Genomic DNA, 25,383 nt, shown 5'->3' with positions numbered 1-25,383 from the left:
AAACGAACGAAAGACGGTCGGAGAGGGGTAGGAGAAGAAGAAGAAGAAGAAGAAGAACGAGCGACAGAAACCCCTCGTCAACAAGGAACCGAGCTGGGGAGTTCGAAAATCTCTCTCTGGAGGGGAAGGTCAAGAAGCTTCCCGGCCTCAAAGAGGGAAGCCGTACGGTTACCAGCTGCCGAGAAGGTAGTAAGGTACAATGATGACCCTGCCCGTCCAGGTAGCGAGAAGAATAGCAGAGGGCAGCTTTGATTGCAAGGGTTCCTGTGGTGGAGAGGACGGCGGTGTCACCAATTGCGATTTGCTTATCCGTCCCTGGCGTCGGATCCGCTCCCCCGCAGGGAAAAAAGGGGTCAGTCTGCCCTAGTACAGGCTTGTGCTTGTATTTTAAGGAATAAGTTATATCTAGAGATTTCCTGCTGTTGTTCTTAGGCTTCCTGGGGTTGATAGAGTCAACCGTTGCTCCGATGCTGTCTCAGTAGGGAGTATCTGGGGGACTATTCAAACCATTACTTATAACCAACTAATAATTGGTTAACTATTGTACTTTGTTATCTATGGAGCATTCAAGAAGTCTGAGTATCATAATACTTGGTAATTATGGATTATTGACAGCATTAGATCATTGTCATACCTCGATATCTGTTGCCACAGAACAGAATCAAAATCCCGCAGATTAAAGATCATAAGATGGTGGTAGTCAAACCATCATATATCATCCTCGAAATAACCCTTCCTCCCCATCTGACCATTAAGACACAACCATGTAATGCGCAGCCGTTATTTTTTCAAGGATGGGATAAAAGAGTGAAAGTAGCAGAAGAGCGAAGACCGGATAGACGAAATGAAAACGGAAATAAAGAAGAAAAAAAAAAAGAACTCCAGACTGATCCTTCCCAATCCGTGTCGATTTCATTGCAGGGTATGTATGGTGCATCTCATTGTCTCGTTCATCTCTCAAGTCTTGTTCGGCGGAGGCCCTTGCGGAGGTTCATAGGCACGCTGGCCACCGTAGTATGCGTGGGGCGGCGACTGCAGCTCAATCCCGTTCTGCTGAGGCTGCTGGCCACCGAAATACCCGTACGTCTGCGGATTGGGATTCTGCGAGTACTGCGGCGGAGGTGGGTAAGGAGGGGTGTTGGGATAGTAGTACGGCTGTTCGGTCGGAGGAGGAGCACCGCCTGCCATCCACTGTGTTCCACGGAAGGGGCGCTGGCCGTATCTGCGACGACGGCGGGCATTCATGCACCTATTTTTTGAGTTAGTAAGGCGTTTTTTTTTTTTTTTTTTCTTTCTTTTCTTCTCTTCTGTATCTCATGGGACGTACGCGAAGAGGAATACCAGCAGGAACGCCACAACAATAATGACGGCCAAGGCCACCCAGCGACCCCAGTTGCCCCAAGGCGACGACGAGCAATATTCACCGCCATCCCCCATCCAACTAGAATCAGAACAAATAGTCAGCGACCACCTTGGTTTATAGAGAACGAAAGACGAAACCAACGAGACTCACCAATCTCGCGCTCGGAGAACGCCCATCGTGGCTGAAAAAACCCTCGCGTGAGGCGGGCTGGTAAAATGACGTCGACGAAGGAAGACGGAGAAAATTCGCGGGGGGGTATGGTAGTGGAGTGTAAGTCTAGTCAAGGAGTAACGCAGTAAATGACGCTGGTTCTTGATATAGAATATGCGCTTGTTCACTGTCTGCAGACAAAAAAGCAGCAACACAGGGCAGAGTGAAACCGAATATGTATCGTGAGGGAAAGAGGGAAATAAGTGGGTAGTTATGGGTGGAAAGATGTGTGGCTCAGCAACCGGAGGTGCGAAGGCTGGGCCTTTCTACTAACTCCGTATTCTGTGTGGCGACTGTTCATGTTCCACTGACAGCTGTTATGCATTAGTTACTTGATATTTATCTATAAGGCTATTTGAATAAATAACTCTATGGCAGTTTCTTTTTACTGTTATATTCATCATCATTCTCACTATGTAGTATCATCTACATGGAATAGTAGTAATAGCTCAAGCCAACCAGAGCTGCTCGCAGCATAGCCACGAGTCAGTGAATATTTCGTGATGTCAATCGCTTGTTCGGGTTAGCGTTGTGGAGCGACTATCGGATCTTCGGAGTCTAATATTCTTCTGCCTAAAGCTGTCTGGAGTATGCAGTAAATATTAGCGATATCACTACGACACAGGGAGTATAGAAATAATTAGAGAGGCCTGGATATTTTCAGGCTATATAGAATACTCACAGGATTCAAATAATGCATTACCCGATTATATGCCGTCTTTATTATGTTTATGGTAGATTTTAAGTATATTTAAGTAACTATATTCAAATATATTTCAAGTATATATACTACGAAAGGTATACCTACTATATATATAGCCGCCGTGTAGCTATCAATTATTGATTTAGGTGTAATCTATAGACACCCAAGGTAGCAAGTTAGCAACAACTATTAATGTTCTGGTTGGCACCCAGGATTAGTTCCCGTCTCTGCATCTGCAATGCCAACACATCAGTTGGTCTGTGTGCCATGGCCTTAGCATAAGAAGAGACTTTCCCCAGAAATGTATTATTTTCTCGTATGTCTCGACTAGCAACTACCCGTCTAACCGGAACCTGCAAGATAAGACGTAAGACGAGATATCTTGAATTCAATCGAGAAGTTCACACTCTGCGTTGCTAGAACTTGCTATCAAACACAAATACTCGAACATGGTTATCCAAAGGGGAGATATCAAGCTAAACCAAAAACTGATACACAGGAAAGATTCGTGAGTTGGATGCAATAAAAATCGGTAAAAAGCAACTATGCCCCAAAACCACTGGGAGAAAGGAGAAAGCCACAGAAAAGACCAAACCAAACCAAACCAAAAAAGAAAGAAGATCGCTCCAATTGCATGTTCCCTGAACGAGATCGTTATCATAAGAGGCCGGGCAGCGAGCCAAAATCATCGAAAATCTACCGGTGAGGATGAAAGAGACAAAGAAAAGATCCGTGCTGTCAACGTGGTCGGGCCGGGGCTCGTCTGGGGGGTGGTTGGGGAAAAAGAGCCGGAAATTTATCTGCTGGATCGGGCAATGAGCCAGTGTAAGACTGCGTCGAGGTTGGTTTCCTCCTTGGCGCTGATTCCATAGCAGCTGACTTCACGGCGGGTGATAGACTTCAGGTCCATGGTTTCGATCAGATCGTCGACGGATAACTTGTCTGGAAGATCCGACTTGTTCCCAAGGACTAACAACGGGATACCGTCGAGCGTGGGTTTTCTCATCAGGTCGTGGAGTTCTTCGGTGGCAACCGGCAGAGCAGCCTGGTCCGCCGCATCTACGATATACCTGGTTCCTAGAGTTAGCACAGCCTATGTTTCCCTTGTACCCCGGGCAGAAAAACCGTACACGATAGCATTGACGCCTCGGCAATATCGCTCCCACATCGGTCGAAATCGCGGTTGCCCACCGAGATCCCAGCTGTTCGAAAAGGTTAGCAGAGAGCTTGGCTATCTGGATGCCCCCCCCCTTGAGAGACAGGGCTCTACGGACCATTTTAGCGTCACATGGCCCTTCTGAACCTTCTTTGTGTTGAAACCGATGGTCGGTATGGAGCTTCAAACAGAGAAATGTCAGTGGTGACTCGAACCGAGCACGCTTGCTCCAGCTAACTTGAGCGACTTACTCTACAGTGAACTCTCCGCCCTACCAACCGATATCCATGTCAGCGACACTCGGCAACCTCAGATGATATCTCCCAACCACAAGACTCACCGCCAGAACACGCAGCAGCGACGACTTGCCAGCATTTTGCAGACCAATCATCGTAACATCCATCTCCGTAGCCCTGAGTGGCTGTTAGCAGATCGGGACCTTCTCTGGCGGGGACGGGCCGATGACACTATCTCCGACGACGACCAGGGAATTATGAATTGAGGCCCACTCACCAGAACATCCTCAGGAGCCAGTCATAGATGGCTCGAAAGATGCCCGCCATCTTGAACAATGCTCAGCCTCAAGATACGTAGCGAGTTCTGGATAGATAAGGAAAAAAAAAGAACCCCCCCCAAAGCGCCAGGCGAGCTGTGGGAAGAGAGAAAAGGTCCGAGCGAAAGTGGCGGGAATGACCTTTTCTTCGATGATCAATTAACCAGAACCAAATCTGTAGGAGTAATAAAGAGTGGGGACTGTCCGAGGCAGGCTGCCGGAAGAAGCTGCAGCTCTTTAGAAAAGGAACATGCGGCAAGGCAAATGGGAGGATTTGGGATTGGGGGAGATTGGGGGAGATTGGGTTGTAGGCAGAGACGAACGTAGATGCAAGATTCAGGGAAGCCTAATAATCAGCAAACGGAGGGGGACCAGACGAGGACCAGAGCGAGTCGACATGGAGCTATGAGCTCTCCTTTAACCTCCCAGACCGTTCCTGTTTCTCTTTTGCCCGCCGTGGACGGTGAAACCGAAAGAAATAAAGGATGCTCAGATCTATGGGCACGCATGACCGTTCCTTTGCCTGCACCGCCTGGAGGGGAGCGCTTAGCTCTCCCGGGGCTGGCGCTAGGCGGTTCCCAGGCCCCTGTCAAGTCAAAAAGCCGCCTAAATATGTAGTACTAGTAATAACCTCTAGCGCCAGGATGAAGGGTGGGTTTGGTTTTTTGGTATTATTGTGTATTAAGGCTGGAAGCTGGACCGACGGCTGAATTGTAGCGAGTCGGCAGCGATTCTACGCAGCTCTGCGTGCTGTACCAAGACTTCCAGTATACCTTAGCTATATTATTACTAGGGATCCAATAACTAGACAGCCGCGACTTTCTGGCCTCAGGCTGACATCGTCACGGATCATCGCGTCGCTAAAAGGCTTGGCGCCTTTGTGGCCTGAGGCACCAGGACAGACACCATAATTATCAGCACGTGATGATATCTGTCCGCCAGTTCCACCTCGAAAAATTTCCCCGTCGGCGGCGTGAGAAGGAAAGATCCTGGTCCGACCTCTGCTGCTCCAGGCCTCTCTGCGCAGGATTGCCCGGTCTGCCGGTTCTGGTTTCGCTGCAAGATCGCTGTATATTGGGCTGGCGCCATTTGATGTGTTTGCCGCCTGGAATTCCTGCTAGGTAATCGAGAAGACCGCCTGCTCCAGAAGACTGGCTGGTGCGGACAGCTAGAAGGAGAGAGAAAAGACGGACGGCAAAAAGAAGACAGAAGAGAGCGACACGGACAGAAGGCGCAATGGCTCCTGCTGCGACAAACACGAATTGGTCTGTCGACTTCGAGACCCTCAGGCGGCATGACCTCTTTAAGAACCCGCCGAAGGACCATACGGCGTTCCCGTCGTTGGCCGAGTCGATCTATCCTCACATCCACTCTTTCAATGCACTTTTCGGAGACAGCAAGGTCATTGAAGCTGGTCTGAAGGACATCGGCACCAAAACCTTCCTGGACGGAGAGCTTGAGTCGCCGCAAGAGAAGAAGGTCCGCCTCGCGGAGGGTCGTCTGCCGCCGAAGCGCAACAAACTCAACGTCCGGGTCAGAGAGGTTTTTCTCGACAAGCCCGCCCTGCCGTTGGCGAACAAGTTCGCTACGCGCAACCGCAACATTTACCCTTCCGAATGTCGCGAGCGACATGCAACCTACCGTGGGAAGCTTCGTGCCCGGCTAGAGTACCAGGTCAACAATGGTGATTGGAAGGAGTCCGTGAGAGAACTGGGCCAAGTGCCCATTATGATGAGGGTGAGTCTCAGCAAATCAATCTTCTAGTGAGACTATATTTTGGATGCTGACGCCGGATGGAACAGACCAACAGGTGCCACCTCGAGAAAGCCACCCCCGATGAGCTCGTCGACCACAAGGAAGAGTCTGAGGAACTCGGCGGTTATTTCGTTGTCAACGGCAACGAGAAGTTGATCCGTATGCTTATCGTCGGCAAGAGGAACTACCCTATGGCGATCATCCGTGGCTCCTTTGTCAAACGTGGTCATACATATACCAAGTTCGGTATTCAAATACGATCTGTGCGCCCCGATCAAACCTCGCAGACCAACGTTCTCCACTACCTCAGCGACGGAAATGTCACCTTCCGGTTTTCTTGGAGAAAAAATGAATACCTCATCCCTATCGTGATGATCTTGAAGGCTCTCGTGGAGACCAATGATCGCGATATCTTTGAGGGCATCGTCGGCAGTGCTGCGTCCAAGGGCGTGGAGAACACCTTCATTACCGACCGCGTGGAACTGTTGCTGAGGACGTACAAGGCATATAATCTCAACGGCCGCGCATCTTCCCGTGCCTACCTGGGCGAGAAGTTCAAGCCCGTTCTTGGGGTCCCGGCCGATATGTCCAACGAGGACGCCGGAACAGAGTTCTTGCGCAAGATCGTCTTACCGCACCTTGGAAACCAGAACGTGACGGAGTCGCAAGACTATGACAAATTCAAGATGCTCATGTTCATGATTCGCAAGCTGTATGCCTTGGTTGCCGGTGACTGTGCCCCGGATAACCCTGATGCCGTGTCGAACCAGGAGGTTCTCCTCGGAGGCTTCCTCTACGGTATGCTTCTGAAGGAGCGACTGGAGGAATGGCTGAGATCGCTGGGGCCCATTGCGCGCGACTACTGCAACCGCAGCGGTGCCAAGTTCACGGATCCTGCGTTCGAAAAGGAATTCTTGGCCAAGGTTGTCAAACGTTCGAATGAAAATATTGGAGGTGCCTTGGAATATTTCCTGTCCACTGGCAATCTTGTCAGTCCGACCGGTTTGGATCTGCAGCAAGCATCCGGCTACACCGTCATGGCGGAAAAGATTAACTTCTACCGATTCATCAGTCACTTCCGCATGATCCACAGAGGTAGCTTCTTCGCACAGCTGAAAACAACCACGGTTCGAAAGCTGCTCCCAGAGAGTTGGGGTTTCCTGTGTCCGGTTCACACTCCTGATGGATCTCCCTGTGGCTTGCTGAACCACCTCTCGCACAAATGCCTGATCTCCACGAGCGACCTGGACGTCTCTCATGTTCCTCGGCTACTGGCGCAGCTCGGTGTTCGAGCTGACTCTTCGGTATCGCTTGATGAAAGTGTCACCGTTCAGCTGGACGGCCGAGTCATCGGATACTGCACGCCGAAACAAGCTCGCATGGTCGCCGACACCTTGCGGTATTGGAAGGTCGAGGGCACCCACCAAATCCCTCTGGAACTGGAGATCGGTTATGTTCCCAACTCGAATGGTGGACAGTACCCTGGTATCTACATGTTTTCCCAGTCTGCCCGTATGTACCGACCGGTCAAGTATCTGGCTCTGGAGAAACTTGATTATGTCGGACCGTTTGAGCAACCTTTTATGGAGATTGCTTGCCTCGAGTCGGACCTGGTCGCTGGAGTGTCGACTCACATTGAGTTTACCCCGACTAATATCCTCTCCATTGTGGCCAACATGACACCTTTCTCCGATTATAACCAGTCTCCCCGTAACATGTACCAGTGCCAGATGAGCAAGCAGACCATGGGTACTCCCGGGACTGCCATCGCTTATCGTACAGACAACAAGTTGTACAGATTACAAACTGGTCAAACCCCGATTGTTCGACCACCGCTCTACAATGCCTACGGACTGGATAACTTCCCGAACGGAACCAACGCGATCGTGGCCATCATTTCGTACACGGGCTATGACATGGACGACGCCATGATTATCAACAAATCAGCCCACGAGCGCGGGTTCGGATACGGTACCATCTACAAGACCAAGATCCACTCCCTCGATGAGAAGGATTCCCGGAGAGGAAAATCAAAGCACGAGATCACTAAGCTCTTTGGCTTCGCGCCGGGAGACATGATCAAGGCTGAATGGCGCAAGACCCTTGATGAAGACGGTCTCCCCCATGTTGGCGCTCGAATGACCGAAGGAAGTCTTGTCGCCGCGTGGCACTCTGTGCGCTATGATCCTACCACCAACTCCTATACGAATGTTGATGGCGTCACCCACTTTGTCAAATACAAGGACGCCGAAGGCGGCTACATTGACAGCATTCGACTCATGGGCCACGAGAACGGAACCGACCCCTGCCAGTCGCTGAGCGTCAAGTACCGGATTCCCAGAAAGCCCATTATTGGTGACAAGTTCTCGTCGCGTCACGGTCAGAAGGGTGTCTGCTCTCAGCTTTGGCCTGCTGTTGACATGCCCTTCTCGGAAAGCGGCATGCAGCCCGACTTGATCATCAACCCTCACGCTTTCCCTTCTCGTAAGTTTTTTTTCCCCTCCTCCTTTTCATGACCCATAGAAGCAGGTTGGAGATGATGTCTAATTCTTCCAGGTATGACAATCGCCCAGATGATTGAGTCTATGGCCGGTAAAGCCGGTGCTCTTCATGGTCACCCACAGGACTGCACGCCCTTCCAGTTCTCCGAAGAGAACACGGCCACCGACTACTTCGGCCAGCAGCTTCGCAAAGCCGGATATAACTACTACGGTAACGAGCCCCTGTACAGTGGAATCACGGGCAAGGAGTTTGCGGCAGACATCTACATGGGTGTAGTCTACTACCAGCGTCTGCGTCACATGGTCAACGACAAGTTCCAGGTCCGAACCACCGGCCCCGTCAACGGCGTCACCGGCCAGCCTGTCAAGGGTCGTGCAAAGGGTGGTGGTATCCGTGTCGGTGAGATGGAGCGTGACTCGCTGCTTGCCCACGGAGCGGCTTTCCTGCTCCAGGACCGTCTCATGAACTGCTCGGATGCCCAGCGCTCCTGGATCTGCCGCGACTGCGGCTCCTTCCTCTCCACACAGGTCGCTGTCTCCTCCGTGGGATCCAGCAAGGCCCGCGCTGCCATCAAACCGGGCTCTGGCGCCGCCGCCGCCGCCGCCGCTGCCGCTAACGCCGCCACCGCGGCGCCGACCCAGCAACAAAAGCAGAACTCGTCTTCCTCTGCATCTGCAGCTCTGGGAGGTCTCACGGGTATTGTCCGCTGCCGCCGCTGCGCGCGCGAGGCCGTCTTCGAGGACTCGCGTGCCGATGTCTGGGAGGACGGCGACGGCAGACGCTACGTCGGCGGAGATAACGTCACCGTCGTCGCTGTGCCGGGCGTCCTGCGCTACCTGGACGTCGAGCTGGCTGCTATGGGGATCCGTATGAAGTTCTGGGTGGATAATTAAGTGTGTTTTTTTTAACATTTTTCCCACTGTTCTTGGATATTGTTGTATCTGGAGAGAGGAAGCGTCTCCCCCCCCCCTTTGGACGCAAAAGTGCATGTATAGATGAGCCTCTTGATTCATGGTTTATTTTTATTTTTTATTTATTATTTTTTTTCGACTTTTCATGTTGGACTTGTTAGGATTATTCGCTCTATGGAGTACAAAACTACTGCTTTCATTACATAAAATCCAGAGCGTCTTTTTTCTCATTTCGATGCCTTAGAAAACAATGGTACCGGATAGTTATGATGGTTCATTTTCTAGGATACCCCCCAACCCTCACAGTTCAGAAGTGACGTTGGAGAACTCGCCCTTCTCCAGCTTCGTCTTCCAGAAGATCGGGTTCATGTCGCTGAAGCCGTGGTGGACCCATCCCTCCTCCTTGACGTGGTACAGGTTGATGAAGCCGCCAGAGTAGGCATCGCGGTGCATGGCTGCCAGGATGGATCTGCGGCCAAGCTCGAGGGCTTCCTCCTCGGTTAGGTCGTAGCGGTACTGGGCGTCAAGCACACCGTAGGCAAAGGTCTGGCCGGAGCCGACACAGAACAGGTTGCCGGGCAGACGGGTGCCGTCCGAGTCGATGTAGTAGAGAGCGGGGCCTTCTTGGGGAGTCATCTGCAGTTACAACCAGATTTAGTGCGAGTTTCAGGAAAGATCATGGATTGGTTAGAGAGGGGAAAGAAAAAAAAACATACACCCGCCAACATTGTGCCCATGCTCAGGCCCATATTCTTATAAGCATACGTCAGGTTCGCAAGAATCTTCGACGCGGCTGCAACTGTGATACGACGCTTATGGCGGATTTCTATTACCAATAAGCATCTCTCTTGTCATTTGCTCGTAGGAGACGAGACGCAGGAGCCTTACCGTGAAGAGTGCACTGTTGGCTCAAGTATCTCAACCAGTACTGGCAATCCTAGAATCCAATATGTTAGTTGACAAGCCGAAGAACCCCACCCCCCCCTCTCTCAACTGTCTGCATCGGTCTTAATCTCATCACTTGGGGGTCTACTTACTGCGGCACCTCCAGCCATAGTCCCCAGCAAGCCTGGAACAGGAGCATCTGTCTGAGTGTCTTCGCCCCGACTCAGTCTCGAGACAGGGATAACCTTCTTCACCGTCTGACTGGCAATCCAGTTACCAGCCGTTGCTCTGGAATCGGTCGCGACGATCTATCCGAGTTTCCGTTAGCCAAGTTTCCCTCCCCCCCCCCTCTTCTCTTATTTCCCCTTCACATTCGCAAGAAGAAAAGACGGTAGCGGTACGTACAATCCCCCCCTGGAACCGGAAAGCTAACGTTGTCGTTCCGTGAGCGAGCTTGATCGGACAGCTGGGGTTGGAGTGGTCGTCTGTCATGGCACGGAGGAAGGCAGAGGGCTAGAGAAGAAACCGAGTGAGTTATTTGACAAACCGACAAGATCAAGACAGCAATACTCACATTTTCCAGCGGAGGCAGATCGAACTTGAGACTGATTGAAGGGTGGCTCTCGGTGAGGTCGCGCTGCTCTTGCTCCGAGTAGAACTCATCTTGGTGACGCGGACGCGAGTATTGAGCTACTAATTTATCCATGACGACCTGTTGGGAATGTATATCAGAGAGATGAAACCGGTGAAGAATCTATGAATTAGTTGTACACGGGTGCTGTCTGGATAAAGTCAAGGGGGAGCTCTGGGTTGAGCTTCTGGTGATGCTCAAAGCTCCGACGTCCGCGTCACACCTGGCGCCTGTTGTCACGTGATCAGGATTTCGACATCAGAGATATTCTATAATCTGGACAACTCTTGAACTACTTATTCTTTTGATGCTGACACTGGTTTGTTTGAATTACTATAAGATACTGAATATAAGGCACTACTTGAAGAATGGCACACGCAACCAAATTTCCCAACCATTAACTATTCGCTCCTTTCCTGGACCCTGATCCAACCTAGAAAACTCCCAGCCGATGGATAGTTATGCCTCATGTCAGCATCACGCCTGGCTTTCAGCCTGCAGGGCACCGGAAGCTTCAGGTGCGATAGCCTCCTTCTCCTGTTTGATGCTGGGCGCGTCTTCTCCTATTGGGGATATGTCTCTGGGTTCTCTGCCTGGTCCCTCGCCCACGATCTCTGCCCCTCCAGCGTCCGATTCTTCTGCAGCAGTAGCGAGGATGCCATCGGGAGTTTCTTTGGTGGCTGCAGCGCCAGAAGAGATGGGCTCTACGGTTCTTTCCCACGAACGGAGATCGATCTCGGCGTCTTCGAGCACCTGTTTGGCCTCGGCCGAATGTTCGTACGCAAGGCGCGGATCACCAGGGACAATCGGGCTGTCATCGAGAAAGTTTAGCAGGCGACGAGCATGACGGGCTAGAATGATCTGTTTCTCTGCTCGTTCGATGACAGCAGCGGTGTGGATGTCAAAGGCCTCCTTGAGTTTCGATCTTGTCTAAATGGGAATCCAGTTAGCTCCAGCAGCCTGTCTCCAGGGAGGGCACTGGGAGGGAAAAAGAAAGAAAGAAAAAGAAAAACACCAGACATACCACATTAGTCAACTGCGCTTCCGCAACCAAGTTCTGGGCCTCGGCTCTAACGAGTTCCTGCTCGAGCGTCACTAGTTTGGTGCTTGTAGGCTCCTTGTACTTGAGCTTCTGGATCTCGTCAGTGATTTTTGCACGCTGGTCCCGGGTCGGCTGGACCGAGGTCTCGGTGTTGCGGATCTGCTTCAGTAGGCCGCGGTAGTCCTCGAGGCTCTGCGCGAAGAGATCCTCCTGCTCGCCGATCTCCGCCAACAACACGCCCAGCTTGTCGGAAATGTCGGAGACGGCCTCATCTTCCGTCGACTCGCCCCAGTCGGACAGCTGCGAGGCGATCGAGACACGCTCCCGGCCCGCAGACTCGTACGCACCGATGGCCGTGTTCTCTGCCTTGATCAGTTTGAAGAGCTTGCGACTCAGCTCGGGCTGCTGCAGTCCTCGGAACGTGCCAATGCTGAACCGGTAGCGGCCGGGCGCCGAGTCTTTCTTAGACCGAAAGGAAAGGCTTCGATTCCTGCTCGGGAAGTGAGTGCGCCATCTCATTTCTCTGCTCTCTCCAAGGAATCCCGTTGCTTACATGGCGATACAATGTTCTTGAGTATGTTTTTTTTCTTTTTTTTTGATACTTATGAGTTTCTTCAAGACGGAACTATTAAGTCCTAAACACCCGGACTTCTTTCTTGACTGACACCGTCAACCAGAGGTATAAAAGCCCTCACTCTTAGGAATTCAGATCCGAGAAATGGTGGGTGTTCGTGGGCAGAAAGGCAAAAGGCAAGGCTGACCGTTGCGCTTTCCTCGACTCTGTCGATCAGATCCGGCTGACTACTGTCAAAGAAGTGATCTACGGCGATTTTGATTCCAATGTCATCAGAAGTAAAGAAGATCTTCGTCCTTGTCCTCAATCGCCACGGTATGGGAGTAGTTCTGGGACGGGGGGGGAGGACGTTCGTCCTCTGACGACATGATAAGCGTCAGTCGTCCATGACGTCATGCGGGATCGACGGAATCACCATATCCAGTGGATCGAGACTTTATAATACTGGACTGTATCTGTTCAAGATCTGGCCCGTCATCTGGGTGAATGAATGGGTAGGATCTTACGGCAAGGAGATCGTATAGGTTGTACAGCATACCAGCTTCCACCTGCTGCTGTCAACCCGAAGACTCGAGAGACCTACTTCAAGAGACTGTCTACTAGTATAGTAAATTAGTAAATTAACTATATCTCCGTGTCAAGTATTTTTTATCTTATGATTCATTCACATCATATGAGTGAGGTATTCTCCTAAAAGATGCCTATAGAGTCTAGACAGAAAGAGGTCGCATTTAGGCATTACCAGCTGCATAGATCATCGTTAGACTGCATATAGTTATATTACCAGATAAATCCTGTGTAATCTGATTCCAGCCATGTGCCTCTCTCCCTATCTTTAAGTTTACACCGGCTCCCAGTAAAAATCCAGCGTAGTGTTGTTGACCCCCCCCGGGCAGATAATACAGACCTAACTAACACCGATCCTGACGAAACCAAAGCAAAGAGCATACAAAGCAGACAGAAGATTAAACGGACCGAGGAAAAAACGAAGAACGAGGATTTTTTCCCTTCCCTTCCCCCACCCCCTCAAGACATATCGTCGTCGTGGTGGTGAGAGTGTTCGTTGTCCGAGGCATGGAACGCGTCGCCAAAGGCCGAGTTCTCTAGATCCGGCAGGTCCAGCTCGTCATTCTGCTCGCTGTACGCGGCCAGAGCGTCGCCTGCAGAATCGATGTTAGTGAAGTCGAAGCTGCCAGGGTCAAGCCCACTGTCCCCGGCGCTGCCGGCAGGGCCCGGGGTATAGCCCTGCATGCCGCTGCCAGGTGTGCCAATTGCCGCGGGCAATTCTGTCGGCTTCTCGCCGCCGCCGCTGCCCCCACCGCCGCCGCCCTCCTTGCGTTCGTTGTTGACCATGACCCAGTCGCCTGTCTCGCCCGAAGCAGTGCCCGTGGCGGCGGTGTTCCCGGGCCCGTCACCACCGCCCATCTCCATGTCGACATCCAGGTCTGGGATGGCCGGGTGGGCTGCGGGCGCACCCGCTGGGCCTGTCCCTGCTGCGCCGGATGAGCCAAACTGGTCCAGGAATTGACTTTCTGTGTTTTCCATCGTCAGATCGCCCTCGGCGTGGATGGCCGCATCGCCCTTCTCCGGCTCAATCTTCTCCAGTAGACCGCCCTTTTGCACGCAGGAGATCTTGGGCTCGAAGACAATCTGCTTCTTCCAAGAGCTTTCCACCTGACGGGCGATGTCGTCGACCTTGTATTTCGCCAGAGGCTGGGGTTCCTCGACCTGCGGCGTGCCATCTTCCGTGGGGATCTCGATCCGCCCCTCGAGCCGCCAGATCTCCGTACCGGTCTCCTGCGGGTCGGCGGCTGCTTCGCGCAGTCGGAGCTCTGCATCCTTAAGCAGCGAGGTGCGGTGGTACTTCTCCATGCGACGGGAGTGGCGTTTCTTAAGCTTTTCGATCTCGGCAGTCATGTCCGCAACCTTCTTGGCGACGCGATCTGCAAATTCTTCGGCCTTGAGAGGTTCTAGTTTTGTTGCTGGTGCCGCGTCAGTAGCCTCCTTGGAGTCGCCCGTCGACGGGGCTGCCGGGGCATCGAAGAACCCCGCAGTGAGAGACTCCAGCTCTCCCTTTCTCCCCAAGCCCAGCGAGACCGGGGTGATCTGGCTGATGGCGTAGGGTGACGCAAAGATTTCTTCCATCCATTCATGGTGCTGCTGGTATCTCATCTTGCTCACTTCGCGCGGGGTTAACAAGTCCATCAGGTCGCCTGTCGAGACGTCTTCATCGTCGAGAGCGAAATCCGCAGCCGCGGCACCGATGGCAGCTACCGAGGGCCGATGGCCCCGTGGCACCTTCGAGGGAGCAGCCGTTGGGACTGCCGCGGCCACTGCTACGGCCGCCGGCGGAACGTGCATGCCGGGAACCTGCTGAGGATAATACGGACCCGGCTGGCGACCGGGGATTGCGCCAGCATATGCAGCTGCTGGGGGGACAAAGCCCTGGGGTGCCATCTGCGGCGGGAAGTTGATGGTCGGCCAGTTGTTACGATCGTGGAGCATGAATTCTTTCCGCGCAAGCTGGCCCTGGCTCTGCAGGAACCGGCGTTGGGCGAGCATGCTCTGTACTTGAGGGAGGATGGGGATGCGATTCGCGGGGATATGGTCGGTCTGGGGCGCTCGCGAATAGTGAACGATCCAAAGGGAAGGGTCCGGTGGGGGCAGGCCCGGGTTGGGGACTTTCGGGGGCAGAAGTCGATAGCGTCGGCGACAGTGAATGGCCGTGGACTCGTTTGGCGGATGGTAGCCACTGCGGTGGAGCCACATCTCGACAGTCTGTGTTTGAAAAGGAAGGTTCTCAGTTAGCCATGCTCTTGTATCCTCTTGGACCAGCTAGAAGAGCCCCCCGTACGTAACCGCGAGCTTCAAAAGTGAAAGCCTGCTCCACATCAGCCCAGACATAGCCATCACTGGCAAAATTCGTTCCCAGATGATTGAGCGGCTGCCATGTCAGCATCACCGTTCCATCTTGCGGTCCATCCATGAAGGTCCAGTGCATGGACTGTAGCTCGCGGACAATCTTCGGCGCGGAAAGCAGGTACTCGACGGCGGTTTCAGTTGGCAGCATAGGCATCAGGGGATACCTGTATCGCGACACCAGGTGCATGTGCGGCAGCTAGTGGATCAAAGAGAGCCCTGTTAGCTTTCGGTTCATCGATCGTTCTATGCAAGTTGGCTTACCAGCTGCCCTGGGATCCGACTCGCAGGGTCATCCATCGTGACGGGTGATAGCGCGACAACCTCGCACTCGGGAAATGTCTTTCAATGCGGTCGCAATACTTTCTGCGTATCAGGGTTCTAGCGATAAACAATGATTCCAGCCCGAGGGCGCGCAACTGTGCAGCAACTGGACTGGGCGATGGTGCGAGACGCGACGCGGAATTTTGAGGCGGTTCGGACGAGCTCGGATACGGGGGGCTGGGGAGACCAGTAGTGCAGCCGACACCTGAGGCAGAAATATAGATTGAGACCTTCATTTGGTGTATATTGAAAGATAAATATAATAATGATTAATAAATATAATGATTACTCTAGTTCTATATTATAAATATACCTACATGTTATATTATAGTTAAATAGTATAAAATAATAAAGAGTAGCTCATATATAGCTTAATAAGAGAAGATAGATACTCTTATTGCTCATTAGGAATAATACATAATATCTCTTAATAATAGTAGAGTTATATGGAAAAAGATAGGATAGTGATATAACTAATTATACACTAGAGCGCTAGTTATTCAACCTATTAACCTTAAGGATATGCTAGGAGGTAAACATCAATATGGTCACAATAGATGTTAAAATAATACCAGATAGTTACCACTAATAGTGATTAACTAGTTTAATAATGGTAATTAATATAATTTGATTAACAGGTAGTGCTTACTCTGTATGTATACAGAGTACGACTGACGTCGTTGGACCAAAACCATAGGACAAATTGGACCAAAGATGAAGCAAATACTCGTACGTAGACATGACAAGCGTTCTTTGTGTCAACAAAAAGGAAAATATAGACCCATGGGTATTAAATTCCCGCAGCGAGTTCAAAGTCCGTATGATCAGAGCAAGACAGCGCTATTCCGTACCACATACTACAACATAGTCGTAGACGGAGTAAGGCTACCAGTGAAGCGGCTTGCAGGGCTTAAAAACACGGGGGTCTGTCGCAATACACCGTGTATGACGGTATGCTCAGAAATTGCCCACGTGGAGGGATAATTAATTTATTCCCTCGTAACTCGTCGGCGTGCTCGGGGTCGGATCTTTTCATTGTTGAAGTCCGTTTCCCCAGAACTTCCGTGTGGCTTGGTTTTACCCCGCCCTCCGGATCTGGAGAACGCGGGTCTCGTGATGGTGATGACTATGAGTATGGGGTACTCGGGTACAATCATCGGCATTCCCGGAATTTCGAATATCTTAGGATTGATGAGGAATTAAATACAGGGGTAAATTGAGAGAAGGTGGGAATATTGACCCGAGGTGCCAAAGAGGATAAAAATGCGTAATGCCTAATGTTATCGCGTTGATTGCTTGGTTTCAATCAATCTATTCCTTCCGGGTTCCGTCGGAAAAGGAAATCCTTCGAGAGTCAGGGTATGGAGTAGCTGTCCCTTGGTCTGTAGGGTGTAGCAACCAAGGTACATGTTCCCTGTCTAGGTAGTAGGTAGTGCGGAGATCACGTTGTGTAGGATTCATTGTTGCACACCGTGCTCCCTAAAAGACTCTTGTCTTGTACTTGACTCCACGCGGCCAGGATTACCCATGGCTGATCGGCATGTGTTCATGGCTTGATTGGCACGCGTTGGACACAACCCATTCCGCTGCGCAAGCATTACCGAATAGAAAGCCCAGCCCACAAGCACGACCGCATATCCTCGTTCGACGGGAGGCCTTGTCGTATAAGGATTGCTAAAACCCCGCGGTTTTTTTTTTTCTCACCTTGCCAGGAGAGTCGCACTTTTTTCCTTCTTATCCTTTCCGTTAATCTCAATTCCCCTGCTCTCCAGGACACACAGCGTTCGGCAACCATGGAGTCTGAGATAGAGAATGCGCCTGCTAGAGATGTTGAGAAGCAGATACCATCACAGATCGAGAATTCCGCTGCTGCCGCTGTCGCCGCACCCTCCGCAGAACATGCATTGAGTCCTGCCGTCGATCCGGCGGTAGAGGCTCGATTGTTGCGGAAATTGGACAAGAGGATCCCGACCTTGCTTGCTTTCCTTTGTAAGACTTGCTAGCTGTTCCTAGTGTTTTGGACGAGGAGCATGTCTTTACTAACAGCCGAGCAGATCTGCTAGCTTACCTGGATCGGAGTAACATAGGGTTCGTACAATCGTGCCGTTGCACCCCTCCCGTTGACAAAGAGACAATCGTTCAAGAGACGCTAACGAGGCCGTCTGTAGAAATGCGGAGATTGCAGGCATGGAAGAGGATCTGAACCTGGTTGGGAACCGCTACTCGTGGCTTCTCACCATCTTCTATATCTCCTATTGTGTGTTTGAATTCCAAGCCTTGATGTGGAAGGTCCTAAAGCCGCACCGCTGGGCCAGCATCGTTGTCTTCGCCTGGTGAGTACCTTCATGAGTGAAAGGATTTAGTTGGGTTGCTGACAGCCACAGGGGAGTCATCGCTTCCTGTCAAGCTGCAACTAAAAGTTGGCAAGGAATGATGGCTCTCCGTTTCCTCATGGGTATGCTCACCCACCAAGTGTCATGGTAGAGTTTTGGTCTTCTGCTGACACAAGTTCAGGGATTTTTGAGGCGGGCTTTGGGCCTGGAGTGCCGTACCTCCTTTCCTTCTTTTATCGTCGCCGCGAACTCGGTCTGCGCTGCGGATTGTTTTTATCTGCAGCCCCTCTCGCAAGTACCTTCGCCGGCGCGCTCGCCTATGGAATCACTTCGGGACATCCGCGTCTTGCCAGCTGGCGCGTGCTGTTCCTTGTCGAAGGCCTCCCGTCCTGCGTGGCTGCCATTCTACCCTGGTTCTTCCTGCCTGACGACCCAACTTCTGCACGGTTTTTGACAGAGGAAGAGAAAGAAGTTGCCCGCACCCGGAGCCTCCAACAGACGGGAGAGGTCGAGAGAGCGAAAGGCATTGTCTGGAAGGATATCGGCCTCACCTTGATGGACGCCAAAGCGTGGTTTACCGCGGTATGCCTCGTTTGAAAACACACACCTGTCGAGGTTATTTTGATCACTTGCTGATGGAAATATACAGCTCATGTACTTCAGTTGCAACGTTAGCTTCTCCTCCCTTCCGGTCTTCCTCCCAACTATCATCGCCGACATGGGTTTCACCGATATCCACGCGCAGGGTCTGACTGCACCCCCATACTTTATCTCCTTTCTTGTCACCATCGCCTCAACGTATGTTGCCGACCGGCTGGAACAGCGTGGCTACGCCGTCGCCTTCCTGTCTTTAATTGGCGCAATTGGCTATGTTCTGCTCGCCACGTGCGAGAACGTTGGTGCTCGCTACTTCGGCGTGTTTCTCGCAGCAAGCGGCGTGTTCCCTGCCATTGCAAACATCCTGCCTTGGGTGTTGAGTACGTGTTCCCCCCCCTGTCCTTAACTAGAGAGAAAAAAGGCCCCAGTGTTAGCTAACATCCGTTCTCCCCCCCCGGCATCAGACAACCAAGGCTCTGACACCCGACGTGGTATGGGCATCATCCTGCTCAACCTGGTTGGGCAATGTGGCCCTTTCCTCGGAACCCAGATTTTTCCCAGCTCAGGCAAGCCTCGTTACATCGAGGGCCAATCCATTTGTGCCGCCTTTATGTTCTTCACCACGCTGCTCGCGTTGGGTCTGCGGTTCCTCTTAAAATGGGAGAACGGGCGACTGGACAAGAAATATGCAGCCCCCGATGCCCAGAGTAGTGCTCAAGATGAGAAAACGATTCACTTGGGAGGTGAGGACAATTATGGTGCGAATTTCAGGTACATGCTTTGAGCCTTGAGGGATCATCTCAACGAGGGCGGTGTTTGCGATGTGTCAGGCGTTGTTGCAATGCCTTTCTTAAGACCCAATGAATAAAATGAATTGCTCATGTCTTCTCCCACTGCGTAAATGACCATCTCAAGCCAGGAGCTGTCTTGTAGAAACGGTTGGATGTTGAGGTTGCCCAGTCGGTTGAAAGAGCCCGAGCGGGGGCGGTGGAGGTGGAGGTTTCTAGGCTTTTTGGGAGTCACAACCTCCAAAGCCGCAACACTTGGAGACTCTTTCACTGTTTGAAGCAGCCTGTACTCGGTGACTACTACTTCGATTTGTTACCTCGATTGTCGAACCCTGGGAAGAATCCACCCCATCTCTACGCAATGGGTGAATCGACGAGAAAGCCGCATCTTCATGCGGTGGTGGACATGGGAAGGTACGAACTGGTGTCGTCTTTCTTGCGATATGGTTTACAATAAATGGTTTTATCGTTTTCTGCATCGAATGATGTGAGTAACGTTGTCTAGTAATGGTATCCGGTTCTCAATATCTGATCTTGCCCCGCCTACAGCTCGAATCATGCCTGTTGTCTTCCAGGACAGGGCGGGGATCTCACTCTATGACGCACAATTCTCTCACTCAGATGGCATGCGAGGCCCTATTCCTGATCAGATCATTGATCAGGTGGTTGCCCGACTGGTTCATTTCAAGATCACCTGCGATGACTTCTGCGTCTCGGAAGAGAACATCCACGTTCTTGCTACCGAGGCGACGAGGACGGCGCCGAACTCAGCTGAGTTCCGCACCAGAATCAAGGATGCCACGGGGTGGGAAGTCCGTATGCTGTCTAAGGAGGAGGAAGGCAGGATTGGCGCTCTGGGTGTGGCGAGTAGTTCAACTTCTATCGCAGGGTTGGCCATGGACTTGGGAGGAGGTAGTACGCAAATTACCTGGGTCATTGAGACAGATGGAGTTGTTAAAATCAGTCCCAAGGGATCATTCAGCTTTCCCTACGGGGCAGCAGCACTAGGGAGACGGTTGGAGCAGGCTAGAGAGCAAGGAGAAGTGGCCGAGAAGCAACTGAAGGAAGAGATGATGAGCAATTTTCGAGAGGCTTATCGGTCTTTAGAGGTGCCGGACTCATTGCTAAATGCTGCAGATGCCAACGGAGGATTTGATCTGTATCTTTGCGGCGGAGGCTTCAGGGGTTGGGGATACTTGCTCATGAGCCAGGCCAGGGTCCGTCCATATCCTATTCCGATTATCAATGGATACCGGGCAAGCAGGGAGAGCTTCCACGACACGGAATCGCTACAGGATATTGCTTCCAACCCCGATGCTAAAGTCTTCGGTGTTTCAAAGCGGCGTGCATCTCAGATCCCCGCGGTGGCTTTCCTGGTGAACGTCATGATGGAGGCCTTACCAGCCGTGAAGAGTATTCAGTTCTGCCAAGGAGGTGTCCGCGAGGGATTCCTCTTTGACAGATTGCCTGCGGAAGTGAGGTTACAGGATCCTCTTTTGGCTGCAACAGCCCCGTATGCTTCGCCATCCAGAGATGCAATTAGGGATCTACTTTTGTCAGCCCTGCCAGAGAGACCGTCGTCTCTCTTGTCTAGACATCCACCCGCTTCGTTTTCCTACAACCTGGTGACAGCCCTTGCGGATCTTCTATACGCACATGCGAATGTTCCTCGAGAATCCCGTTCCGCCGCCGCTCTTCATAGCACCACGACCGGCGTTCTCTCCTGCGTGAACAGCCTTTCGCATGTTGACCGTGCAATCCTCGCACTCATACTGCCGGAACGATGGGGTGCAGATTTTGCACCGACGGAGCAGCTGTTCCAGGACCGGCTTCTTCAATTGGTTTCGGTAGAAGAAGCGTGGTGGTGTCTGTATCTGGGGCGAATTGCGGCCCTGGTTGGCGACGTATACCCCTCTGGAAGAGTTCCCCCCGAATCTCAATGGAGAGTGCGTCTCCAGACATCATGGGACACCATCGCCAAAAAGAAGGAAAGGCGTGATGTGCTTCGCGTGCAAGTGATCTTGAAGGAGTCTGTCTCTACTACGGTGCTGAAAGACTCCCTCCAAGATACCGCAGAGCGGATTGAGAAAGTCGGCAAGAAGAAGAACTGGATCAAACCCACCGACAGCGAAAGCGAAGATGGATACGGCGTGCGAGTAGCCGTGGATATCGCTGTGGCTCCATGAATGTCGAAGTATCCGGGAGTGCAAGCAATCTGACAGTTATATCCAGACGACATGACCGTCTCTATCAAGTAGTTGGTCCTTATATTTCTCGGTTGTTATAAAGTAGACACATGAGTAGTGATCATATTACACAATTGAAGTAATTATATACCAAGTCATTAAAATTACAGGCTGGGAGTATTCCAGCGATCCAGCAAAGTCATCCCCTAAGTGAATCAAGTCAAGGACTGAGCAATCCTCTGTGCATTGCGGACCTCCCACTCAAACTCCTTCAAGGCCCGCAGCTCACCGGACACGAAAAGCCCGCCGATCAAGCCGTCGAGAACGCCGGCCGCGAAACTCAGCGTGCTGACTAGAGTGAGGATAAAGGCGACATAGGGCACGCTGCCGGTCCACCAGGCGGCGACGAAGCAGCCGATCGAGATGGCCACGGAGGCGAGCCAGTGGGCGAGCCGCCAGCGGCGCTGGGATCGTTCGCGCGCAACGTACTTGTCAATCATGGCGAGGATGTGGTCGTAGGTCTCCGGGGTGAGGATGGTATTCGGGGCTTGCGAGTCTGTATGTCCAGAGACGGCAACGTACTCTTCGTCGTCATCAGCGTGGGAACTCTCCTTGTCAGGCGGGGGTGGAGGCTGAGTCCTAGCCCCATTACGGGCGATGACCGCCTCGACGGCGAAATGATCACTCAGTGAACATCTCAATGTCGGATGCCGCGAAGTCATGGCCACGTTTGCCGACTCAACCTTCCATTTGGGCGCCGGGAATGCGGGAGGATAGCCGCCATCGCCGACGAAGATGTAATCGAGCCGTTTGGCACGGGGGTCGAGGGTCTTTGTGTCCACGAGGATTTCCTCTCCCTTCTCGAGACGCTTGCGGTCCTCTTTCGTCCAGCGCCAGGTGTTCAGCACGCCGTCGCACGTCGCCCCGTTCTCGACCAGGTTGTACTCCGCCGTCGGGACGGGGCGGTTCCTTTTCTTCTCGACGGGGTCTCGCGCCGCGCCAACCGACGAGTCCGGATGGAGGGTCTTCCACACATCCCTCACGGGAGCATGGGCGGTGATGAGCTGGTGCGCAAAGGAAGAGGGTAGCATATTGAAGTCGCCTAGTCCGATCACCAGATGGCCTCTCTCTGCCGCTCCGCGCATCAGCTTCGCAATCTCCCACGCCTGCGCCGTCCGATGGCAGATGTACGAGTCGTTCGGCTCCCGCTCGTACGGCGCATGCAGATGCGTGCAAAACACCTCGGCCACGTCCTCGACCCGCGGCCCAAACCGTACCCGTGCACAGGCAACCCCTTTCCCGACGAACCAGTCCCCCCGGAAGAAGGCTGTCGGCCGCCCGTTCAGCGGGTAGGCATACATACTGCTCTCCTCGATGGGCCACTTGCTCAGAATGGCCAGCCCCGCGCCAAAGATCCCGCCAAAGTAGAACTTGCCGTAGGGCAGCACCTGCCGCGTCTGTTCCCGGATGCTTTCGTAGTCCTGCTGCGTCCAGCACTCCTGCAGCCCGACGATCTCGGGCGCCGGCTCTGCGGCCGCCAGCAAGCGGCCGATCTCTGCCAGCCGCTCATGGCGATATTTGGCCAGGTACTTGAGCCCCCAGCAGTTGAGCGTCAAGATGCGGATCCGATTGGGAGGGGTATCGCTGGCAGCGGCGGTGGTGGTGGTGGTGGGCAACGCCATAGGGGGCAACACAGCCAATCCGGCCTGAGCAATCTCGCCAGATCTAGATAGAAAACAGACTGTCAGCCTAGAGAGTTGCCAGAGAAGCCATTCTTTCGCTGCTCGCCTCCTGCTCTTCCCTGCTCTGGTCAACGACGTCAAGCGCCGAAAGGAGCTCGTCACGTGCACTGCTCACCGCCCTGCGCCGTCGCCCCTCCTGATTGGCCCACGCGGGCTCCTCCTCAGCGCGTTCCAAAAAAGGGCGCAAAACGCAGGCACGAACAAAGCGAAGAGGCATCGCGGAGCACAAACCGGATCCCGACGCTCTTCGCCCACGATGGACGGCTCCGATCCTCCGCCCAAGCGCCGCCGGCTGGATCGCGGATACCAGAACAGCCCTGGAGCGCGGCCGCCGATCGGGTCTCCCACTGAGTCTTCCTCCGACGAGCTGGCGGCGGCCTCGGACTACGACGAGCACCGCCGGGCGAGCTGGACGATGGCGAAGCGGACGTACACGCCCAAGCGGCCGGCACGGCGGGCGCCTCCGCAGCAGCCCAGCGGGTCAGAGAGCCCTGACGAGCTGGCAATAGACGCAGATGTCTACTGGCGGCGCAGCACACGCGAGCCCCCGCGAGTCCGCACCCGCCGCCGCTCCCCGAGCGTGCACCGACCCGACGGTGGTGACGACGACGACGACGACGACGACGAGGACGAAGGGCATTATGACTCCAGCGAGCCGTACCGGGGGCCTACAGGCGGCGACGGCGCCGCAGACGACATGGATGCGGCTCCGATCGCTCGCACTCCGACGCCGCTGCCTCCCCCGCCTCAGCCGGAGTGGGTGAATTACAAAGAGAAGTTCCTCCTCAAGGGCCATCTGCGTGCGGTGTCTGCCGTGCAGTTCTCACCAGATGGATCAATGATTGCTAGCGGTGGTACGTATTCTTGGAGAGAGACTTTTTTTTTTTTTTTTTTTTTTATATCGTCTTCATTCAGATAGCTGCTCACACGAGATCTCCTGTAGGTGCGGACGGTGCGGTCAAGGTCTGGGACACGACGACGGGCAAGCTTATCCACACCTTTGAAGGGCATCTGGCTGGTATTTCGACAATTGCCTGGAACCCAGACGGCGCATTAATTGCCTCGGGCTCAGATGACAAGTCTATTCGCCTGTGGAACGTGTTATCTGTAAGTCATCTTGCCTCCCTCCCCCTCGTGATTTTCCAATTGCTCTGTCTGACTACGAATAGGGAAAAGCACATCCCGTACCCTTCATCGGCCACCACAACTATGTCTACCAAATCGCCTTTTCCCCCAAGGGTAATATACTGGCCAGTGGTTCCTACGACGAGGCGGTTTTTCTGTGGGACGTACGGTCTGCACGGGTGATGCGGTCCCTCCCTGCCCATTCCGACCCGGTCGCTGGTATTGATGTCGTGCGTGACGGCACCTTGGTTGTCTCATGCGCATGGGACGGACTTATTCGAATCTGGGATACCGCAACAGGCCAATGTCTGCGCACGCTGGTTCATGAAGACAACCCGCCCGTGACAGCTGTCAAGTTTTCGCCCAACGGCAAGTTCGTGCTGGCCTGGACACTTGACGACTGTGTGCGTCTGTGGGATTATGTGGAGGGCCGCTGTCTCAAGACCTACCAAGGCCACATCAATCGCAAGTATAGCATTTCTGGCGGGTTTGGCTCATACGGCGCGCCTGGCATTACGCCTGCAGCGTTTGCCGTTAGCGGCAGCGAGGACGGGACTATCATTTGCTGGGATGTCGTTAGCAAGAAAGTTTTCCAGCGCATCGAGGGCCATACGGATGTCGTGCTCGGGGTGGACACCTGTACATTCGAAAACAAGCGATACATGGTCAGCTGCGGAATGGACCAGACTATCAAAGTGTGGCAAGAAAAGGAAGGGGGGAAAGATGGGGAAGAAGGGATCGACCAGACAGGCGTCGATGCGCCCCAACCCGAAGCTCATGATTCCCAAGAGACTTCCCCGGCGGACCAGACACCAATGACTGGACAGACGTCGGCGGAGACTACTACTCCCACCGAGAACCCCCTTCCTGCAGAAACCACCGCTGCTACCGATCCCAGCAGTCGACCGTCGGAAGCAGTCAAGTCATCGTCCAACGGTGACACTATTCCTCCCGGCGACGAGATGGTTGAATAATGAAAAAAAGACATCTTTCGGATCACTCTTCCTCCCCTCCCCTTCCCCCCTTTGTCCTCTTTGTCCCTTCCTCCTCCCCCCTGCCCCCCTCCTCGCCTCATCTCTTCTAT

General features: G+C 53.1%; 9 protein-coding genes across 9 annotated transcripts; 3 read left to right on the top strand and 6 right to left on the bottom strand.

The window, feature by feature from the left end:
• Positions 1-957: 957 nt before the first annotated feature.
• ASPZODRAFT_144040 (hypothetical protein) lies at positions 958-1,539 on the bottom strand (the record flags this gene model as incomplete). The annotated part of the gene is made up of 3 exons (XM_022724974.1): positions 958-1,249; positions 1,328-1,441; positions 1,514-1,539. The coding sequence occupies 3 exons, from the start codon at positions 1,537-1,539 to the stop codon at positions 958-960; spliced, it is 432 nt and encodes a 143-aa protein (XP_022579917.1).
• A 1,073-nt stretch (positions 1,540-2,612) lies between these two features.
• ASPZODRAFT_134056 (hypothetical protein) lies at positions 2,613-4,443 on the bottom strand. Its single transcript, XM_022723421.1, has 6 exons — positions 3,946-4,443; positions 3,773-3,845; positions 3,684-3,703; positions 3,551-3,613; positions 3,407-3,478; positions 2,613-3,346 (listed from the first exon to the last, which is right to left on the bottom strand). Exons 1-6 carry the CDS (start codon positions 3,993-3,995, stop codon positions 3,073-3,075), a joined length of 552 nt encoding a protein of 183 aa, XP_022579916.1. The 5' UTR covers positions 3,996-4,443; the 3' UTR covers positions 2,613-3,072.
• A 778-nt stretch (positions 4,444-5,221) lies between these two features.
• Positions 5,222-9,135, top strand: ASPZODRAFT_70020 (hypothetical protein; the record flags this gene model as incomplete). The annotated part of the gene is made up of 3 exons (XM_022729634.1): positions 5,222-5,722; positions 5,788-8,224; positions 8,297-9,135. The coding sequence occupies 3 exons, from the start codon at positions 5,222-5,224 to the stop codon at positions 9,133-9,135; spliced, it is 3,777 nt and encodes a 1,258-aa protein (XP_022579915.1).
• A 318-nt stretch (positions 9,136-9,453) lies between these two features.
• Positions 9,454-10,839, bottom strand: ASPZODRAFT_99423 (hypothetical protein; the record flags this gene model as incomplete). Its single annotated transcript, XM_022730611.1, has 6 exons — positions 10,613-10,839; positions 10,444-10,551; positions 10,191-10,346; positions 10,042-10,090; positions 9,870-9,979; positions 9,454-9,789 (listed from the first exon to the last, which is right to left on the bottom strand). Exons 1-6 carry the CDS (start codon positions 10,742-10,744, stop codon positions 9,454-9,456), a joined length of 891 nt encoding a protein of 296 aa, XP_022579914.1. The 5' UTR covers positions 10,745-10,839.
• A 307-nt stretch (positions 10,840-11,146) lies between these two features.
• On the bottom strand, positions 11,147-12,230 carry ASPZODRAFT_69822 (hypothetical protein; the record flags this gene model as incomplete). The annotated part of the gene is made up of 2 exons (XM_022729607.1): positions 11,147-11,599; positions 11,694-12,230. 2 exons carry the CDS (start codon positions 12,228-12,230, stop codon positions 11,147-11,149), a joined length of 990 nt encoding a protein of 329 aa, XP_022579913.1.
• Positions 12,231-13,117: 887 nt separating this feature from the next.
• ASPZODRAFT_134051 (hypothetical protein) lies at positions 13,118-15,635 on the bottom strand. The gene is made up of 3 exons (XM_022723420.1): positions 15,469-15,635; positions 15,140-15,403; positions 13,118-15,063 (listed from the first exon to the last, which is right to left on the bottom strand). Exons 1-3 carry the CDS (start codon positions 15,502-15,504, stop codon positions 13,312-13,314), a joined length of 2,052 nt encoding a protein of 683 aa, XP_022579912.1. The 5' UTR covers positions 15,505-15,635; the 3' UTR covers positions 13,118-13,311.
• Positions 15,636-17,321: 1,686 nt separating this feature from the next.
• Positions 17,322-21,432, top strand: ASPZODRAFT_69972 (hypothetical protein; the record flags this gene model as incomplete). The annotated part of the gene is made up of 8 exons (XM_022729630.1): positions 17,322-17,517; positions 17,583-17,616; positions 17,697-17,861; positions 17,913-17,983; positions 18,043-18,443; positions 18,511-18,838; positions 18,923-19,229; positions 19,752-21,432. 8 exons carry the CDS (start codon positions 17,322-17,324, stop codon positions 21,430-21,432), a joined length of 3,183 nt encoding a protein of 1,060 aa, XP_022579911.1.
• Positions 21,433-21,539: 107 nt separating this feature from the next.
• Positions 21,540-23,508, bottom strand: ASPZODRAFT_586943 (hypothetical protein). The gene is made up of 3 exons (XM_022728792.1): positions 23,406-23,508; positions 22,441-23,157; positions 21,540-22,383 (listed from the first exon to the last, which is right to left on the bottom strand). The coding sequence occupies exons 2-3, from the start codon at positions 23,112-23,114 to the stop codon at positions 21,648-21,650; spliced, it is 1,410 nt and encodes a 469-aa protein (XP_022579910.1). The 5' UTR covers positions 23,115-23,157; positions 23,406-23,508; the 3' UTR covers positions 21,540-21,647.
• On the top strand, positions 23,431-25,273 carry ASPZODRAFT_69717 (hypothetical protein; the record flags this gene model as incomplete). Its single annotated transcript, XM_022729600.1, has 3 exons — positions 23,431-24,028; positions 24,118-24,281; positions 24,344-25,273. 3 exons carry the CDS (start codon positions 23,431-23,433, stop codon positions 25,271-25,273), a joined length of 1,692 nt encoding a protein of 563 aa, XP_022579909.1.
• Between the last annotated feature and the right edge of the window lie 110 nt (positions 25,274-25,383).

Source organism: Penicilliopsis zonata (genome assembly GCF_001890105.1).
Source record: "Penicilliopsis zonata CBS 506.65 unplaced genomic scaffold ASPZOscaffold_11, whole genome shotgun sequence".
NCBI lineage: Eukaryota > Fungi > Ascomycota > Eurotiomycetes > Eurotiales > Aspergillaceae > Penicilliopsis > Penicilliopsis zonata.
Note: the sequence above shows the minus strand (reverse complement) of the source record. Positions and strands in the feature narration are given on the sequence as shown.

Excerpts from the sequence above, each read along its gene's own strand:
- ASPZODRAFT_134056 (XM_022723421.1), bottom strand. The coding sequence starts at position 3,995 with ATGGCGGGCATCTTTCGAGCCATCTATGACTGGCTCCTGAGGATGTTC. Across the intron at positions 3,704-3,772 it reads CGCTGCTGCGTGTTCTGGCG|GGCGGAGAGTTCACTGTAGA; the intron begins GTGAGTCTTGTG and ends ATCGGTTGGTAG. Across the intron at positions 3,347-3,406 it reads CGAGGCGTCAATGCTATCGT|GTATATCGTAGATGCGGCGG; the intron begins GTACGGTTTTTC and ends TCTAGGAACCAG.
- ASPZODRAFT_134051 (XM_022723420.1), bottom strand. The coding sequence starts at position 15,504 with ATGGATGACCCTGCGAGTCGGATCCCAGGGCAGCTG. Across the intron at positions 15,404-15,468 it reads GTCGGATCCCAGGGCAGCTG|CTGCCGCACATGCACCTGGT; the intron begins GTAAGCCAACTT and ends TTGATCCACTAG. Across the intron at positions 15,064-15,139 it reads CTTTTGAAGCTCGCGGTTAC|ACTGTCGAGATGTGGCTCCA; the intron begins GTACGGGGGGCT and ends TTTCAAACACAG.
- ASPZODRAFT_586943 (XM_022728792.1), bottom strand. The coding sequence starts at position 23,114 with ATGGCGTTGCCCACCACCACCACCACCGCCGCTGCCAGCGATACCCCT. Across the intron at positions 22,384-22,440 it reads AAGACCCTCCATCCGGACTC|GGCGGAGTACAACCTGGTCG; the intron begins GTCGGTTGGCGC and ends CCCCGTCCCGAC.